General features: G+C 38.4%; 1 protein-coding gene across 2 annotated transcripts in view; it reads left to right on the forward strand.

The window, feature by feature from the left end:
* The first annotated feature begins 258 nt into the window (after nt 1-258).
* Nucleotides 259-19556, forward strand: part of LOC306885988 (cysteine-rich motor neuron 1 protein-like) — a 126951-nt gene continuing 107653 nt past the window's right edge. For both annotated transcript variants that reach the window (XM_079442830.1, XM_079442831.1), the window contains exons 1-2: nt 259-1133; nt 13852-14025. In XM_079442830.1, the coding sequence (XP_079298956.1) occupies nt 821-1133; nt 13852-14025 (487 nt within the window). In that variant the 5' untranslated portion in view covers nt 259-820. The remainder of the gene's footprint in view (nt 1134-13851; nt 14026-19556) is intronic.

The raw sequence follows: 19556 nt of genomic DNA on the forward strand, positions 1-19556 counted from the left end.
AGACATAACAATCCTTTTTACAAAATCGTGCTAAAGGTGCGCAGCCACACAAACTCGAGATTCTTTCAAAGTTATGCGGGCCCCACATTCCACGCGTGCACCTTCACCAGCGGGAACTATATCACGGACTCCTGCGTTTGAGCGTGTCGTGTTACCAGCATTTCCTGTGTTTCATATCTGGAACGAATAAACTCTCCAATGGAGCAAAGTAATGCGAGATGGGAGTGGTTCCGTTATGAGGTCACGGTGAGGGACTGAGTTGAACGCTCAGCAGCGAGCGCAAGCGGTAGACATGAGACGGACGCGATAGCTGGAAACATTTATTCGCATAGCTGAATGAATCTCTGCTGGCAACAACAAAAACAAAAATAACAGGACCGCGTTTCCTTCAACAGGGAGCTACTGAAAAACATCGCGCGTTGGCTTTATAGGCGCAGGACTGGCTTGCATACGAAAGACTCCAAGGACGAGGCGCGTGAGGAAAGTTTTCCTACGCGAAAACAAACTGGACCGAACAGTGCAGAAATCGTGACGCATAAGCCATGCACTGGTTGTACAGCGTGGGATAGTTCTTCTGGTGCCGCTCGTTTGAAGGGGATGCCTTTTTGGTGGCTTTCTTCAACAAAAGTTTGACACCAGGAACGCCGTATTATTCTGTTCGACAAGAAAACGCGTCTTTGTGCACGGAACATTTCTCGCGCTCGTTCAGAGTCGCTGTTTTCTTCTGTTATTTGTTGCTTTGGCTGGAGGAACCGTTCCTCATCGTGTAGTTTGGGGGACAGGGGGTGGGTTGGATATCTATAATTTTCACTTTTCCTTCATGGCCTCCTCCAGGATGTATCTTCTTATGAAATGCATGCTGATTTTCCAACTTGTGGTGTTGATCGCGAAGAACAGTCGGGCGCTCATTTGTTTGCCCTGTGATAAGTCCAAATGCGAGGAGCCCAAGCACTGCACGGGCTCCGTGGTGTTGGGGATCTGCGGCTGCTGCTCGGTTTGTGCCAAGCAGAAGAACGAGAGCTGCGGCGGCGTTTACGGTCTGTACGGGACCTGCGACCGCGGACTCCGGTGCGTGATCAGACCCCCGTTAAACGGCGGCTCCATCACGCAGTACGAGGTTGGAGTTTGTGAAGGTCTGTATACATATTTCATTTACTCTTTGAGAAATTGTCATCCATGTTCATTGCTTCAGTCGCGACTAATGATGGTGAAAGGAATGAAATAAATCACATCACTTCTGCCTCCGTCTGTATTTATTGGGGAAACTAAACCAAAGCGAATCTGTTCTGGCAAGCCATTTTAACACTATTTTATAAAGCTGACTAACCATTTTGTTGTTTTTACTTATTTTTAAACAGATGTCAGAATATATAGGCTATTCAAATAGAATAGTCAGCTGAATGGACCTAGTAATTATTTCATATTAGTGCTAATCATATCCCAATAGTGACAAGTATTCTATTTTTACTGCTAACAAATTTCAAATATTTCTCTGAATTTTGCAAATCTGTGGTTCAGATATGAAGTATTTACTTCTATTTACATTGGTGGTTGCTATAGTAGAATCTAGTATAGTTAGGCTACTAGCATACATTCAAGCTTTACTAGGTCTCATTTATATATTTGTGACACCAGAATATATACCAGGTTCTTAACATTTATCCCAGTAGTTACAAATTTTACTAGTCAGATTACAGTGTAATTCCAATTGTAACTATTTACAATGACGGTTCCAATCATGTAATTGATAGTTACTAATAATACAGAGTAGTAAAGTTGAACATACTATTTGGATATGAATAATCCATATCTGAACCACAAATGAATCCATATAAACATAGAAACAATTACCAGTAACAATGAAAATGTTATTTGCCTCTAATGCTATTATCTTTTATACTAGTGAACCTGAAAAAGTTTATTTGTCACTACTGGAGTATTTAATTAATATGTAGGGCTACTTGTAACATAAAATAGATACTTGTTAGCTTTGAAAAAAAAGTGATGATAAATGTTTATGCGGCTTGCCACAGTATCTGTCCATATGGATAGGAAAATAAAAGTGTGAAGTATTCTAAATCTGCTATACAATGAGTTGTTCATTAGGATGTTAACCTGGTTAACACTACGGTAGCTCAGCTTCGAGAAATGAAAAACTCCTGAACGTTATGCGTCATGATTACAGCTAATTTGAGTAGAAACGAACCATGATCAGCTCTCATTAGATATCGTAATGTGATTGTAAAGCCATTATTGTCGGCATGAGCATGAATGTCAGCGTTGGTCCTGTCTTGTAGGCTATAACACATTTCCCATGCCTGCATACATGACGGTCGTTTGGAGTAGTGTGAAAGAGAGGCAAAGCTGGTTAATGTGTTTGCAGCATGTCGGTTTTCCATTTCTTTGGGGTATGGCTGACGGATTCCGTGCTGTTTTTGGACGTGGTGCCAGCCTCGCTCTTTCCGCCGAGGCTTGTTGGTTTTTCATCGGAATGTCTGCTATGCAACTTCACTTGCGCCTCAGCCAGTATTTGACATCGGACCGTCGAGGGACGTGCGCTTCTAAAACCATCAGCCATGAGGCTTTGCTTCTCAGAATGCGTTTTACTCACCTCACCTTGATTCAGTTAATTGTGCTGTCAAGCGTTTGTCTTAGCTCTGGGTCTTCTCTGTAGAGGTTTTCTCTCTGTACTTCACATTCCTTTAAATCCTGGCTTAGTACATTTCAGTTTGAAAGGGTGTTTTTAAATGCTGGGTTATGAAGCCCTACTCAAGTGTGTGTTTACAGAAACCATACTGTGATAGAAGGACGTTGTTTAGCGCCATTGCCTACCTGATTAAATATTCATGAGCTCTGTACTGTTAAATAAACTTTCACTCCCTGTTTAGTTTCTGCATCTGAGATGAATGAATTAGAAAACTACACAGGGAAGAAAAGATATTAAGTAATAGTTTTTGGAGACTTTGAATAGCCAGAGCCGATTTACGTGACATTTCACATATGGGAAATCCAGTTTAATTCGATATTTGTCCAGTCTATGTTATTGACTTCATAAATAAGCAAATAAGAATATAAACCAACAGTTTACAAATGTAAAAACAGGTATACTTTGCAGTCAAAATGCAATTCAAATGTTTATCTATTCACAGTACTGTCAGTGTCAAGCATCAGCCAATTTATCGGCCTGTCGTTATTTTTGAAGTTGTGTTTCTGCTGCTGAAGAAAGAATCAAAACCATAAATCTTTACTGAAACTTTGCAGGCTTTGTAAACTAATGAATCAGCTATACCAGAATGTGATGTCATCTCAAGAAAATAACCCTAGAGATCTAAAACTGGCACAGCAATGAACAAACCGGTCATATTTGCTATTTAGACAGATTTCGAACAGACTGTAAAATTTTCTGCATGCTTGCACGATGGATCAGTCTACTTTTTCTCCGAAGAGTCCCATCGCTTGTTAGGCCTAGTCCAAGTTGGAACGCCGGCTTGGTCAGAGGACATGCATTGCAATGTCACGGGTCAGGTTTCAGCATGGCTGGCTATGAAAATTGAAGGCGTCTCGACCGTTTGACATGTAACTGCCGGGGTGACATCTGCTGTAATTCAGCCAAGAAAACACTGCAGCATTGAGTGGCACAGCTACGGCTGTCAGATAAATGAGTCAGATGAGAGAGCGCAGCGAATGCCAGTATAGGCCATGTCCTGCTAACCCCCACCCTCACCTCCTAACAAACTAAGACCTCAGAGGGTCTTAACAGTGAATTAGTCTCTAAAGTGCATCTGCTGTAGACCGTGCCTGCCGTGAGTCGCCATGAATTATGAATATCTCAAAGTTATCTGTGTTATATGACATCAAAGATTTGTACTGGCTTTTAAAGGAAAATTTCACCTAAAAATAACAATTCTGTCATTTATTCACCCTCATGTCGTTCCAAACCTGTATGGCTTGCTTGCTTTCTGCTGTATAACACAAAAGGTGAATTTCTGAAGAATATCCTGGCCGTGTTTTTAATTAAATGAAAGTGATTGACAGCTGGGGCTGTTAGGCTTCAAAGAGCACAAGTAAAGTGGCTCATATCTGAAGCTGAGTAGACAAAAATGTAAGTTTTGATATGCATAAACGATTAACTTTTGTGTTTCACAGAAGAAACAAATTCATTGAGGTTTGTTGCGACACAAATGGTGAGTAAATAATGACAGAATTTTCATTTTTAGCTGAAATGTTCCTTTAAATTGAGCACCACAGGGGTGGAGGAGAAAACAACAAAAGCATTTTTCAGTTTGAACTGTCCCTACGTTTCGCGTCCAAGTCCATAAATTCCTGTGCATTCCAAAGCATGAGATTACTTTGGACAGGCTGTTTACAGTGAACACATACATTTGAGACGATGGTCTTGAAATGCCCCGCGGGCTTCTCTGGAGATGGTCTTACCAAGCACATCACATGGAACACCCAGGGGGTTTAGTGTCAGGACCCTCCAGGTGAGATTTCCCTGGGAAGTGATGTATGATGTCTCGCTTCTCTATTCAGAGAAAGCAGTCAGGGGTCCCTGTGTGAAGCCAGCTGTATTTGGGAGTTACTTTAGGCCTTATCTTAACAAGAAAAGACCTTTATACAACATTTGTTCAAACTGCATCAATTTCATCAGTTCAGGTGCAGTCATAGTGTTTTAAATTTACTACTTATCACTATTTATTTTTCAAGAGACATTCCAAATCACAAATGTTTGAAATCTATGATTATTAATCTATCGATTATTTTTGCTTTGCTATTTTTGCTTTATTGTGTTTTTCTTGTAGAACTGTTTTATAGGTTTTGTTGACATTCATATGTTTTCTGATGATTATAACAGATTTTACTAATGTCAGAAAAAAATGTGTCTTGTAAAGCACAGATAGCTCAATTTTTATGAAGCCAGTCAGTGGAAGACCTAGTATGGAGCCAGAAAGGAACATCTAAGTTGAACTGGAGGCATCTGGAAATTTAAAGGCTTTGCATGCTGCTTTTTAGGGATGCTTAATATATTGTCTACTGTCAGCTGATATTGGAGATTTGATGAATCCTTAAATGGATAGAGGAAAATGGGCATACTGTCGTCATTTACTCACCTTCATGTCATTTTTAACCTGTATGACTTTCTTTCTTCTGCAAAACTACCTTTTTTGTGCACAATTGTTCTCTTTAAAATGCCGCCTTTCATGTTCATCAAATAAATAAATAATAATAAAAAGAGGAAGTTCATACAGGTTTTGGAACAGAATTTTCATTATTGGGTGAACTATCCCTTTAAGAGTGGATTTGATTTCTTGAGAAAGCATGAAATTTGAAGCCAGAAACACAAATTATTTAACGTGGAAAACAATGAATTACTATTAGCACATATTTTCTTAGTTATTCAGGTAACATAGTTGGTTCTATAGCAGTTTTGAATAGAAATGTTTATCCATCTTTCATATTGTATGCTATATGTTTATATAATGTTATATAATATTAAATATTATAATGTTTATTTAAAATATGTAAAAAATATTGTTGAATTTCTACATAACTTTGTGCCTTAAAAAACAACACATTTACTCAGTTTTTTTGTTTGTTTGTTTTTTATGGGAAATTACATTTACCTTGCTCTAGTTCTGTTGCGCTGTAAGAAAATAATTTATTAATTTGTGCAGCTGACATCCTTCTCCATGACAACACGCATGGTTAAAATTTTTGACATACTCGCGCTGACCATTTATGAGCCAGTATATTTACTGAAGCTTCACCTTGTCCAACCATCTGGAATTGGAGCCCTGAGCTTGACAGTTTGTATCCCAGACTGACTGCACCACATTACTGTTAATACAGCACTGGGCTCAAATCATAATCTTCCTGACTAGGAGAAAAGCAGTGGTCTTTATCATTTAAATGGCGTCAGACTGGGAAGAATGGAACGTGATTATACACAATCTGTTTGCAGAGAACACATGGAGAATGAAGCGTGCCTGCGCTTATTAATGTCATCCATACACACCCTGGACTCTGTCTACTAACAAAGCAGCTCCACATTGGCCATAATCACTGTCAGACGGAGTGCTTTTTGTCTAAGGCATTCCTTTGCCAAAAACGCTAAATGACCCATCTAAATAAAGGTTATGCGATGACTGGGAAACGTAATGCAATTCATGACACAAATAAACTAAGAATGTAATCCAAGTTAGAGAGATATGGGCAGTTCCACAGTTTTCCTCCTTAACAGGCAGTGCTGGGAGTAATGCGTTAAAACTAATGCGAGTAACATATTCAGATTACTTTTTTTAGTACAGTAATACATTACCTATACATTTTTAAGAAAATAACTGAGTTACTTTTTTTAAAGCAAGTTACTTTGTTTTCCCATCTATTCACTCGCACCTCTCCTGTCCCCATGTTGAGTGAAATTGGGAGTGAGGTGCAGAGGCACTTCCTTCAGACTAAGGCTAATTAATCTCACTTTTGATGTGAAAGTGCCTTTACAGTTGCAAAAAATATAACTTTTGGTTTTTTTGTTAAAAAATAAATAAATTAGCAAGCCTAGCCCAGGAGACCAAAAGTAACGCAAAAGTAATGCATTACCTTCAATAAAAAAGTAACCAAGTAATGAAATTAGTTCATTTTATGTGGAGTAAGGCAATATTGTAAAGCTTTACTTTTTAAAGTATCTTCCCCCAACCTTGCTTTCAGGTGTGCTCAGAATTTGCAGATTTAATTAGATTTTTTTAGTTTTGAACCAGTTGTTTTTGCAATTATTGGAGCTTCCAAGCCTCAAAAAGGATGAAAAATCACTGTAAAGAATTATGTCCTGCTAATGCTTCACATGAAATGTGTTGTAAAGTATTCTGAAAAACAGATTAAAGTCATTATTTATTGATATTCTTCCCCTCCAGTGAGCCATTAACTGACGGATCGTTGAGTCAGTGAGTTGAACTAACTCAAGATCTGGATCAGGTGACCATTTTAAAGCTCTAGTCCCCATTCGTTGTAATTACTTTAAATAGAATACAAGATAAGAACAGTAATACAGGTTTGGAGTAACATGGTGAGGATGAGTAAATTGTGACAGAATTTTTGGGTGAACTACTCAAGATCTAGATCTAGATTTTCAAGTCCCTATTCGTGGAATAAAAGTCCTTTATGCATTCACTTTTCCTTAATGCCTCCCTGTTGTAGCTTGTACTATTCTAAATGATGTCTGAAACTTTGTATTATGAGCACTTTTCGTGTTTTATTGGCCTCTTTATGATGAATCACATGTTGCGTTGCTCATTTGTAAGCTGCTTTGGATAAATGAAAAATGTAAATGTAACAGAACAGTAATACATGTCTAGACTAACATGGTGAGGGTGAGAAACTGGCGACAGAATCTTGGGGTGAAAATTTTTTTCAAAGCAGAGCATCCACTGCCAGCCAAAGGGCATGTCTTTGTCTAAGTTTTTCTTCTTTTTCACAAAAAGGGACAGAGCGGGCAGGTTAAAATTTGTTGAGGGAAACTGGTTCTCTGGTGTAGTTAGTGAAGACAAGCGGAAAAGTGTACCCCCTTTCGGCAGCCTCCCTGTCACGCACTTCCCTGAAGTCTCTCTTCTGCTCCTCAGAGTACTAAGTGTTCTCAGGGGGTGCTGCGTAGGGGCCGGCGGGACTTTTTGGGGTTATAATTCAGAGACTGGAGAGTGTCACAAGGGGGTCTGTGTTTGAACAATGAACAGAGGACACAGACTGTAGTCACTTTTGCAAAAAAGAGTCCTCTATTGCTGAAGTCAACTCTGAATTGAATCTGAATTGCAGCCCAAATGCTTCGGTATTGTAACATTTTTATGAGTGAATCTGAATATTCATTGAGGAAAAAATACATATTAACCACCAATTTGCCAAAATGTAAAAGAATTACGAAATGCCATGAGAGTTTTTTGGGTGTTTTTACTTACAGTGGGGGAAAAAAATATTTGATCCCCTGTTGATTTTGTACGTTTGCCCACTGACAAAGAAATGATCTGTCTATCATTTTAATGGTAGGTTTATTTGAACAGTGAGAGACAGAATAGCAACAAAAAAATCCATAAAAACGCATTTCAAAAACGTTATCAATTGATTTGCATTTTAATGAGTGAAATAAGTATTTGACTCCTTCGCAAAACATGACTTAGTACTTGGTGGCAAAACCCTTGTTAGCAATCACAGAGGTCAGATGTTTCTTGTAGTTGGCCACCAGGTTTGCACACATCTCAGGAGGGATTTTGTCCCACTCCTCTTTGCAGATCCTCTCCAAGTCATTAAGGTTTCGAGGCTGACGTTTGGCAACTCGAACCTTCAGCTCCCTCCACAGATTTTCTATGGGATTAAGGTCTGGAGACTGGCTAGGCCACTCCAGGACCTTAGTGTGCTTCTTCTTGAGCCACTCCTTTGTTGCCTTGGTCGTGTGTTTTGGGTCATTGTCATGCTGGAATTTCCATCCACGACCCATTTTCAATGCCCTTTCTGGCTTCAATGCCCTGGCCCTGACGGTACATGGCCCCGTCCATCGTCCCTTTGATGCGGTGCAGTTGCCCAGTCCCCTTAGCAGAAAAACACCCCCAAAGCATAATGTTTCCACCTCCATGTTTGACGGCGGGGATGGTGTTCTTGGGGTCATAAGCAGCATTCCTCCTCCTCCAAACACGGCGAGTTGAGTTGATGCCAAAGAGCTCGATTTTGGTCTCATCTGACCACAAAACTTTCACCCAGTTCTGCTCTGAATCATACAGATGTTCATTGGCGAACTTCAGATGGGCCTTTACATGTGCTTTCTTGAGAAGGAGGGTCTTGCGGGCGCTGCAGGATTTCAGTCCTTCCCGGTGCAATGCGTTACCAATAGTTTTCTTGGTGACTATGGTCCCAGCTGCCTTGAGATCATTGACAAGATCCTCCCATGTAGTTCTGGGCTGATTTCTCACTGTTCTCATGATCACTGAAACTCCACGAGGTGAGATCTTGCATGGAGCCCCAGTCCGAGGGAGATTGACAGTTATTTTGTTTCTTCCATTTGCGAATAATCACACCAACTGTTGTCACCTTCTCACCAAGCTGCTTTGTGATGGTCTTGTAGCCCATTCCAGCCTTGTGTAGGTCTACAATCTTGTCCCTGACGTCCTTGGACAGCTCTTTGGTCTTGGCCATGGTGGAGACTTTGGAATCTGATTGATTGATTGCTTCTGTGGACAGGTGTCTTTTATACAGGTAACAAACTGAGATTAGGAGAACTCCCTTTAAGAGAGTGCTCCTAATCTCAGCTCCTTTCCTGTATAAATGACACCTGGGAGCCAGAAATCTTGCTGATTGATAGGGAATTAAATACTTATTGGACTCATTAAAATGCAAATCAATTTATAACTTTTTTGAAATGCGTTTTTCTGGATTATTCTCTCTCTCACTGTTCAAATAAACCTACCATTAAAATTATAGACTGATAATTTCTTTGTCAGTGGGCAAACTTACAAAATCAGCAGGGGATCATATATACTATATTTTCCCCCACTGTATTGGTTACCATAATCCAGTAGATAGCTTGAATGGCCTAGATTTTAATGTTATTATTTATATATTTATTTAAAATTGTGAAAATAATACATTATTACTTGTTACTCTAATGTCTTTTATTTCAGTAATTTTTTACTTTTTTTAATGTGCTGATGAGTCATTCAAAATAACACCTGGAATATGCATTAAATAAAAGCTTAATTCTGATGTCATGTTAAATTTATTGCTAGATTTGGAGTATTAATAGCTTTTGTGATTTATTATGAGTGTATTTGTCATCCTGTCTTCGGTTTCTTGTATTAGTCGCAGAGTAGCATTTAACGACTTGGGTGTTAAAAATGCTGTCTTTTTCTGACAGAGTAATTAATTGGTTTGGTTGCAAATTAGCAAGCATCTCTTGCTTCAGGAAGGACTCCTACCTTGAAAACAACCAGGTGCCACTGCAAAGTACAGCAGAAATGCCATGTATCAGCTAGCAGAGGACGAGCAGCGATTTGATATCATGCCATGGTATCAGCAAAACAACACTGTTCACTGTGTTTGTTTATGAAGAACCGCTGTGTTGAATGAAAGCTCATTTTATTCCTCCAGTTTTTGTGATTTCACAAGCTTTTTTGTGAGATTGTTTTAGCAGCTTCTTCGTCTACCAGACAATCTATATTAGGTAATGTGAAAGTGTTTTTACCCAGTTTTAATAGAAGTTGAATGGAATTCCTAAGAGAATGTAATAAGAGCGGTCACACTTTCTAAAACTGTTATTGTTATAACTCTCTGACCACATTAATCTGTGGCATGCTTCAAACAGAGACTGTGATATGTTAAAGTAGGCATCAATGGAAATTCAGTTTTCTGTTTCAGTCTGTTTTCTTAATGTTTGATTTTTTGAGCTTGTAATTGAATCAAAATATCACAACTCATCCTTGCAGTGAAACAACAGCGTTCTCTCTTGTGACGTACTTTTTATGTCTGTCTTCTCCAATCATTTTAGTCTGCTTAAATCCCGCCCCTATTTTACAAGCTTGTAATTCAGATCTGCCTTCATCTAATGAACATTTGATAAATGAAACCGATCCCCTGCATTAAATGTATTATTTTATTTATTTATTTATTTGGATAACCTATTTCACTCAGGTATATGTCACAATAGAGAAAAAAAAAATTGGTAACACTTTAGATTAGGGAACGCATATTCACTTTCAACTAAGAGTTTTCCCTCAATAAACTCCTAATTTGGTGCTTATTAATAGTTAGTGAGGCTAGTTGTTAAGCTTATGTATTGTGTAGGGTTAAGGGATCTAGAATATGGTCATGCAGGGCATTAATATGTGCCTAATAAATACTAAACAGCCAATATGCTAGTAATATGCATGCTAATAAGCAACTAGTTAATATAGTGAGAAGTGGTCCTTAAAATAAAGCGTTACCAAAAAATATATATATATCTGTCGCTATTTTCTTTATATCGCGACTTAAAAGGTTTGCCCTGTTTTGGGGCTACAATACAGTAATCCTGCTGTAAGTTTGTGTCCGATTGATTGTATTTTCAGAACACACAAGGAAAACTCCCCAATGTTGTCATTTCCAGTGGGAAATTATATTTTATTGATCTCAGATTTTCTTTGTTGGGTTTTAGGGGCATGTCAATTAAAGACTCACGATATGAGCAAATTAGTCATGATTGAAGTTGTAATTGTCAATGTTTGCTCTACAATTACATTGTACTAGGGTTATCAACTAGCATAATAATTGTCTGTGATTAATTATATTGAAATTTTCAAATGTGGAAAAACTTCAGACCCCATCTTTGGTCGAACAGTGTTTTTAAAAAGCTCAACCTGCTTTTAACTGAAAGCACCAGTGATAGGCTTACATTTAACATGGAAATACAACAAACAATATTGTTTTAATGTCTATTTAATGACTTAGTAATGTTTATTTAATGAATTTCTCATCTGGCACAATTGTATCTTTGAATTATCTTCATTTGTGAGCTTTTCTTAGCAAATATTGTAATTGAATTTGATTAATTAATGAACATCATGTAATTAATTTAGTTAATGTTTTAATTGATTGACATCTCTAGTATGCATTTTGTGTAGTGAATATTTCTAGTAAATACGGCTAATGTAGCTGGTTTATGGGCTGACTTGGCTTGGCATTTCTCATCATTTATTGTTCATGGAAACACAAGAATGATAAAATACATAGTTACGTATGTTATGCATATTTGCCCTTCATTTTGTTGCATTAGCACTAAAAACATTGTGTGAAACAGAGAAAGAAATATGACAGTGTGTCAGTTTTTCTCCGACTGAAATCACTTGAATGGACATCCCGTCGTAATTATGATTTCTGATCTCGAAAGTAGGAACTTCCCAGGAGGTCTTCAAGGCAATGCTGTCTGTGAACACGAAAGGCTGAGTCCCGGTGTGTGGTTCAGACCGCCACGATGTGTTTATCATTGTGAACCCTATGCCAGGCTACAGACAACCCTTGTTTGGCAGGAGACTCAACCCTCCACGCCCAGCTAAACGACCCAGAGCTGGTCTAGAGAGCCATGCTTATACTGAAGAATCAACTGTTGACAGCAGCTATTTGGGGACTTCACCCCTGTGGCTTTGGTGAAAACAACAAGCGCAGGGGCTTTGGAACATCAGCTTCCAGTCCTTGATTGTTAGGAGATCACAAGCTCACACATACTCACAGCCCCCAATAGACAGGGATAGTGATAGGCTTGTGTTTTTTCGGCCCACGGTATGGGTGTTGTGCCGTACAACTGTAAACACACCCATCATATCCAGATGACGAAACAGTGGGCCGCAAATGTGCAGCTGTGCACCGGTAGCTGAACAGATGACTGACCCTACAACAAACAGACACGAGGCGAGTGAGAGGAGTGTTTTTCCATGACTTGTTTATCCTCTGAGTATTTAAGTGACCCACCCAAGGGTTGAGAAGTTATGGATACAAAACAAAGCCATTTTGTAGCTCATGTAGTCTCATTTTTGCTAAATCAAATTGTAGGTTGCTCTGTAGTATGAGGCAGTTTTCTGCAGAAACGGTTCTGACAGCCGAACAGCCGAATTGCTCATAGATGTGCAAGGCCAGTTATTTATTGGCAAGCAGGCTGCATTCCTCAGAGACCAACAGACACATCTGCATGCATGCGCTGGTACTTAGTATGCACTAGGGCTGGTTGATGTTATAATTATTTAAACATTATTTTAACTGCTGTTCTTTTTCGTGTTTTATTTGTCAAAGAAAGTATCACAGGTTCCAAAAAAAAAAAGAAAAAGAAAAGACTGGAGTAATAGCTGATGAAAATTCAGCTTTGCATCACAGGAATAAATTAAATTTTAAAGTATATTAAAATAGAAAACCAATTAACTATTCATAAACTTTTGCCTCAATAAACTCCCAATTTGCTGTTTTTAATAGTTAGTAAGTTAGTTGTTAAGATTAGGTATTGGGTAGGATATGGAACATGGTCATGCAGAATATGTGCTTTATAAGTACTAATAAACAGCCAATATGTTAATAATAGGCATGCTAATAAGCAACTAGTTAATAGTGAGAATTTGTCCCTATAATAAAGTATTACCGAAAATTGTAAATTGTAATTTCTCTGTATTTTTGCAGATAAATGCAGCCTTGATGAGCATAAGAGACTTAAAACATAAAAAATCTTACTGATCCCACTTTTGATATACATTTATAGTTTTATTAAATGTCTTTTTTTTATGTAAATATTCAGTATATCAACTAACCCCCATCTTGAGTGTATTTATCCGTCCTAAGCACACAAACGTGCATGTGCACGATAAGGTGAACACGCAGTGGGCTGAAATACCAGCGCTTGTATCAGCAATGTGTGTTTGCACTGCAAATAAGACTTCATAATGTTGCTGGCAGACAGAAGAGTCTTCAGGGTCGGGGTCATTCTTATTTTGAAAATGCGCTGCTCTCTGCCACCATTTATCTATCGTGTAAGTCGTGAGAGGCTAGGAATGTAGGAACTGTATAATCCTTTACAAGAAGTCTACGTTTCTCTCTTATTTCCGAGTTCTACGATACCCCTTGGACCTCAAATGCACATGTAATTGCCCATGTGCTCCTTTTTAGCATTCAGTAGCCTCGTTACTTAAGCATTGCCAGACCTGTTGGCTTTTGGGAACCCACAATTTTAATGATACTGTAAAAATATATCAGGATGATTCTGAATTTTAAAATCTGGTTGCTCTGTTTGATCTGGTAATTTATTACTACGAATTTCTGTTTCTGTGGGATCCTAATTGATATGTGTCTTTCATTTTCACTCAGATGAAAACTGGGATGACGACCAGCTCTTGGGCTTTGAGCCATGCAATGAAAACCTGGTTACGGGCTGTAACATCATTGATGGGAAGTGTGAATGTGACAGTGTACGAACATGCAACAACCCATTTGAGTTCGCTAGCCAGGAAGCCTGTCAGACAGCCCTGCAGAAGATTGAAGGTACCTCTTATTTCTCCATTCTCATTATCTTTTCTCTCTGTCTACTACTAGCGTAAAACTTGTACCTGCATGCTCATATCTTTCTGCAGTAGTCATAATGTCATCATGCTGTCTAATGCATCCTTGATGGGTTTCATTTTTAAAATATGTGTTTGAACTCTCGATTGCTTGATTTTGTGAGCATACTCAAAAACAGTCTTTATAATAAATCCCTGTACAATTGTTGCAAGGTAAAACTTGCATATTAATAAAAATATCAATAATTTGATGAGTTCCTCTGCCATGAATTCTTCTTAATTATTTATAATTAGCTTTGCTAATTTGAATAAGCTTCCTTATTAGTTTTGAGAGAATAAAAAAATAATCTACGTGTTAATTTTTGGCATCACTGAAGGGATGATTTAACCTGTGAACTACTTTAAATTAATGCATATAATAATAAAACTGAGAATGAAACATTTTTTTGTGTGTGTGTGTGCGCAAATGTGTAGTAGGTCATTTCCCAAACAAATACTTGTTTCGCAAAAAGTTTTGCTTTTCCTAAGCAACTGCATAACCATCTGCAAAACCAACGTGGTCGATGTCCCTGGAGCCGTTTTTTTTGTTGTTGTTTTTTTTTGTAACATGGTTGTTTGTTCTAATTCCTATTCTTTTCTAAAGGGTGGGGTTGAAAAAGTGGCATCTTGCTTATATGATAGGTTTTTTTAGAAGCCCGTGATTAAACAAACAAACAAGCTGATATACTAGAGGCTGATAAGGCTCCTTTAAGAGTTATCAGAATGCAAATGTTGCATTGAAAAATGCGGTCCCTGATGGATACTTGCTCGTATTCTCTGAGTGTGCCTGTGTGTTGAGTCTGAGCTGGTGGCACACTGGCAATTAAACATAAAAATACATGCTTGTTATCACAACGGTCCTGGCAACGGGTGCAGGGCTTGTTGTTTTATTGTGGCAGGTGTGCTTTCCATCATCCCTGAAGCAGGCGGTGGCTATTTTTGAAGGTTTACCCCCTGTTTTGTTTTACTAATAGGTGTTTGTCATGTTGTTTTGACTAGTGCTTCAGAGTTGTTGCAGTTGTCACTTGTTTATTGTGATGTTGTGTCTAGTCTGGGATGTTGTTTTGCTTGTCTGTTTGTAGAGTTGTCAATTTACTAAAAATGTTTTGTCTAATTGTTGCTTAATTCTCTTGATGGGTAGCTCGTTGTTGTTGTCTATCATTTTGATGTCCCTTTACATTGATTATTAGTTTTGCCAAGCTGATAAAACAGCCCAAAAAAATCTCAGACTTACACTAAGCAATACCCTGCTGAAAAAAATATCATAGGGAGTTGGTGGTGGGCTTGACTTGGACCACCCTGGTAACAGACAGACAACCACGGAAATGCAACCCCTTGCTCTTTGGAAAAACGTGCCTGTGGCAAAATTTCAGCAAAAATGATATTACATTGCTCGTTGCAAGTTTCAAAGTGAAATTTCCACAGTGACACTAAAATGTGTTCAGTTTTTACTGAAAGAGATGAACGTGAATGTGGTAACATTTTTTTATGTTGGTTGTTGTATGTATTTCGGCAGTTTTGTAATAATGTCTGGTGAGTAGCAAAATAGCATACCACCTTCATAAAACCCTACCCTAAACCTAAATGATAATGTTAAAGGGGTCATATGACCTTTCTCTTTGGAGTGTTACAAGCTGTTTGTGCATAGATGAGATCCCTAAAGTTGCAAAGGCTAAAGTCTCAAACCCAAAGAGATATTCTTTATAAAAGTTAAGACTCGTCCACGCCCCCCTAAAACGTCTCATTCAAACACACCCCCACATGTCTACGTCACGATGTGGAAATATTTGTGTAATGCCGCCTAAATGTTCACGCAAAGAAAGAAGGCGTGGTTTCAGTAACCGCGGTAGTGTTGATGCAGCCATGTCAGGGAGACGCTGTATGTTTCTATGCGAAAGCAAAAGCACTTTATTTGGCCTTCCGAAAGTAGATGCAATTAGGAATCATTGGTTAAGATTTGTTTACAACACAACAGCAAAACCCAAATGTTCGAGTTTGTGCAACGCATTTTATGGATGACAGTTTCGTGAACCTAGTAGAGTACAAGGCTGGCTATGCATGAAGGCTATTTCTAAAAAAAAAAAAAAATAATAAAATAAAATAAAAAGGGTCAATTCCGACTTTGCTATTACAATCTGGCGCTTCTGAATCAGCGACTGTAAGTATGTTGTGTTATTATTTCAAGTATTTGCTATTGACTGTTCAAATGCAGAGTTTTGCACATGACGCGTCGTGTGTGTGTGTGTGTGTGAGTGAAGGGAACAGGGTCACATCACAGTGGAGTGGACAGCCCATCAGAAATTGTCTTAACCGCGGCTTGTGTACTGCAATTACATATGAGCATCATCACTGTGTCTGTCACGCGACTCTGTTCCCCTTTCGGGCTCGAACTGATAAAACTAACTTAAAAGCTGTAGCTCCCGATTATGGTAAGGGGCGTTACATTGCTGACGCATGCTTGTGGTGTTCGGCCAATCACAATGCACTGGGTCAGTTGGCCAATCAGAGCAGACTGCGCTTGTTGGAAGGAGGGGCTTTGTAGAAAACAACGCCTTTGAGAGAGGCGGGGTATAGAGGAACTACAATAATGTACAGAATTTGAAAAATAATGTGTTTTTTAAACATTAAAGCATGTCAACATATTCTGTTACACCAAATACACCAAATAACTATCTTTAAAATGGCATCATATGACCCCTTTAACATAAATAAAAATAATATTTTTTAAATAACCATGCCATTTAGCTTGCTTCTAAAAGTCTTTGAGCTCTTTTATTGTGACTTGTGTTTTATGGGACTCATACCTGCTGTATGAGGTGCACTACCAAGCAAGTTTACTATGCTAGAAAAGATACACATATGAAGCATGCACTGTGGTAAAAGTGTTTTAGGTCATAACATAGCATTATGCAAGGAGCTATGCAAAAAAAAAGTGCATTTATTCATCAATAATCGCCCCCATAGTCATAATATGTGAAAAGGAACAAAAGTTATTTTACTGCAACTAATGTTAATTGTAGCTATAAACTTGATCAAATTTTATATATAGGTATGTTTTTGCTAAAAAGTAAATAGAGGCATGTTTTTCCCAATGAGCCTATGTTGCAGAAATGACAAAGAGAAAAAAAAAAAAATACTTGGAAGACCTTAGCAACTGCTAAATTTGCACAGGCAAACACTCACAATTTTTTAAATAATAAAAAATGACTCATTTTATAGTACTGTATTTGTTTTAGTGTTTTGAGTGCTTAATATCTGAAGATTTGTTTTGCTCATGCAGTTGTTTTGCTCATGCTAGTCCAAAGCAAGTTCAATAATAAAAAAATGTACCAGAGCGTGTAGAGACACTACCCACCTAGCTGGCGTACATAATACACTTTGTGTTGCTTGAGAACGTGATGCATTTTCTGCCTGTTGCGTAAAGTTGTTTTTCCTGCAATCTCCTCATACATCTGTTTGCGTTCAGTGCCGTGAGGAGGATGGGCCAAAGCACATGTTTTGCAGTGTTGTAATGGTATGCGCTCAGCAGTTATCATTTGCATAAGAAAAACATTACTGTCGTGATTCATCAACCTGGCCATCTTTTGTGTCGAGAGTCAGCAGACATTGTGAGATTTTATTGATTTTACATTAAACAATTGCTTCTGTCACACAGAAGTGAAGCCGTTGCCGTAATATGATTAAATTCTATCTCGTACTTCAGTTCCGTTGTTCTCTTTGTGCTGCTGGTGAAGGAAGAGGAAGAAGTGTATTTAAGCAACTGCACGTGCAATCAAATCAGAATCACCTGAAATATGGGCTCGTTCTTCGAGGTCATTCACCCTATTCAGCCCGATGGAAAAACGTCCTTCCTCACAAGGGAATGTTTTCTGTTTACGGGAAGCTGGCAGACACAAGGGCGAACGCTGAATAGATAAGTGCTATTGATATTATCAGTAACGCATCAGAACAGGCTCTATTTTGAAGCGTGCTGTGACCTCTTGGATTTCTCCAGGCAGCACTGTGAGGAGTGGGGTCTTTTGAAAGGATGGTAAAGATTGATAATGCCATCACAGTGCCCTCTTCAAGGTTCTCTAATGACATCCATATGCTCTGCTACTGTCGGCACTACAGGAAATCAATCCCCAATAAAACCGTAATAATATGTTGACCTCTGGTGTCTAAGTAGATTTTCTCTCAGGGTAAAAAAAAATATTCCAGAGCAGTAAATCATCACCAGACCTGATGGATAGATGTTAGTTTTCACATCCTGCTTCATCTGTTGTAGCATGATCTGTTTTAAATAAACCCAATAGCACGTGAAAAGAAAAAAACGGTGACCAGTTGCTTTAAAAGTCAGTCACTAAGTGGGTGGTTCTTAGCAAGAATAGTTTGTCTAAGTGAGACTAGAAGTATGGAAAAATATTGATCTTTAAGATACTTAAAGATCACTGTTCAAGGTTCTCAGAATTAATTAGTCACGTCCATTTGCTTGAGAAGTTAATACTTAAATTATGACCCATTGTGGAATTTAATTTTTGGCCAACCAAGGTTAGCCCCACACAGAATCTGTTCCCCTTGGTATAATTTCACACATATTGAGGGAGAAAACATGTGTTATTCAATGGGAATGGATTTAAATATGGTAACGTGTGTTAAAATGAGTTTGAGACAGTAGATAGGCGCATTGTCTATTTCTAGAATGGCTACAAATATGGCTATGGAAATATTTGATACTGTTGTTGTCAGATTTGTTTGCTAATTTAAGATATCATTGACAAATAGATTTTCCCTCATTCAAGTAGACAGCAGCTGAACTTGTATGCCAGTTGCCAAGATGGCCTCCGACTGAAATGACTTTGAAGGGACTTCAGTGTGTAAGACATTATGTCATTCACGTGTATTTGCAGCAGAGAGATAAGTCTTCAAATTTCTTTCAAAATTTTGAAGAAATACAGATGGGGAAAGGGTCTAAGTGCTTGTTTCAGGGTGTCAAGTTCTTGTTTTAACGGTAGAGTGCTTTTGACCATCAAACTTACAGGTTTCTTTGGATCAACCGAGACTTCTGAGGACGTGGTTCCAGGTTATTCAAGGCAATTTTACTGTCAACATGAAATGACTGGGCTAAACGGCGGTAAGGGAATGTACTGGACCTCTTTTAGAGAGAGGCTGTATTTGAAATTAACATGGAGGTGAATGGTAGTCTTCCAGTGATCCAGTTTAGACCTCTGACCTAGAGGTTGCAGTAATTTGGTAAGTGGATGAATGCACTACTTTTAGAAACTGTCGCTTGAAAGATATAACTTGATATTTTGCCAGAGGTTTCTATGGAAATAGAAAGCTTATTTAGCATATACATGTATGTAAGCTATGTGTGTGATAACATAATATAAAACCATTAGAGAGCAGTAGCAGGTAAAAAGAATGATGGGATGGAAATATGTTTTTCTTTCTATAGGAAAAGCGTGCTTGTTTGAGAGAGAAAGTGAGTGTGAA

This window comes from Barbus barbus, assembly GCF_936440315.1.
Source record: "Barbus barbus genome assembly, chromosome: 20".
Taxonomy (NCBI): Eukaryota; Metazoa; Chordata; class Actinopteri; order Cypriniformes; family Cyprinidae; genus Barbus; species Barbus barbus.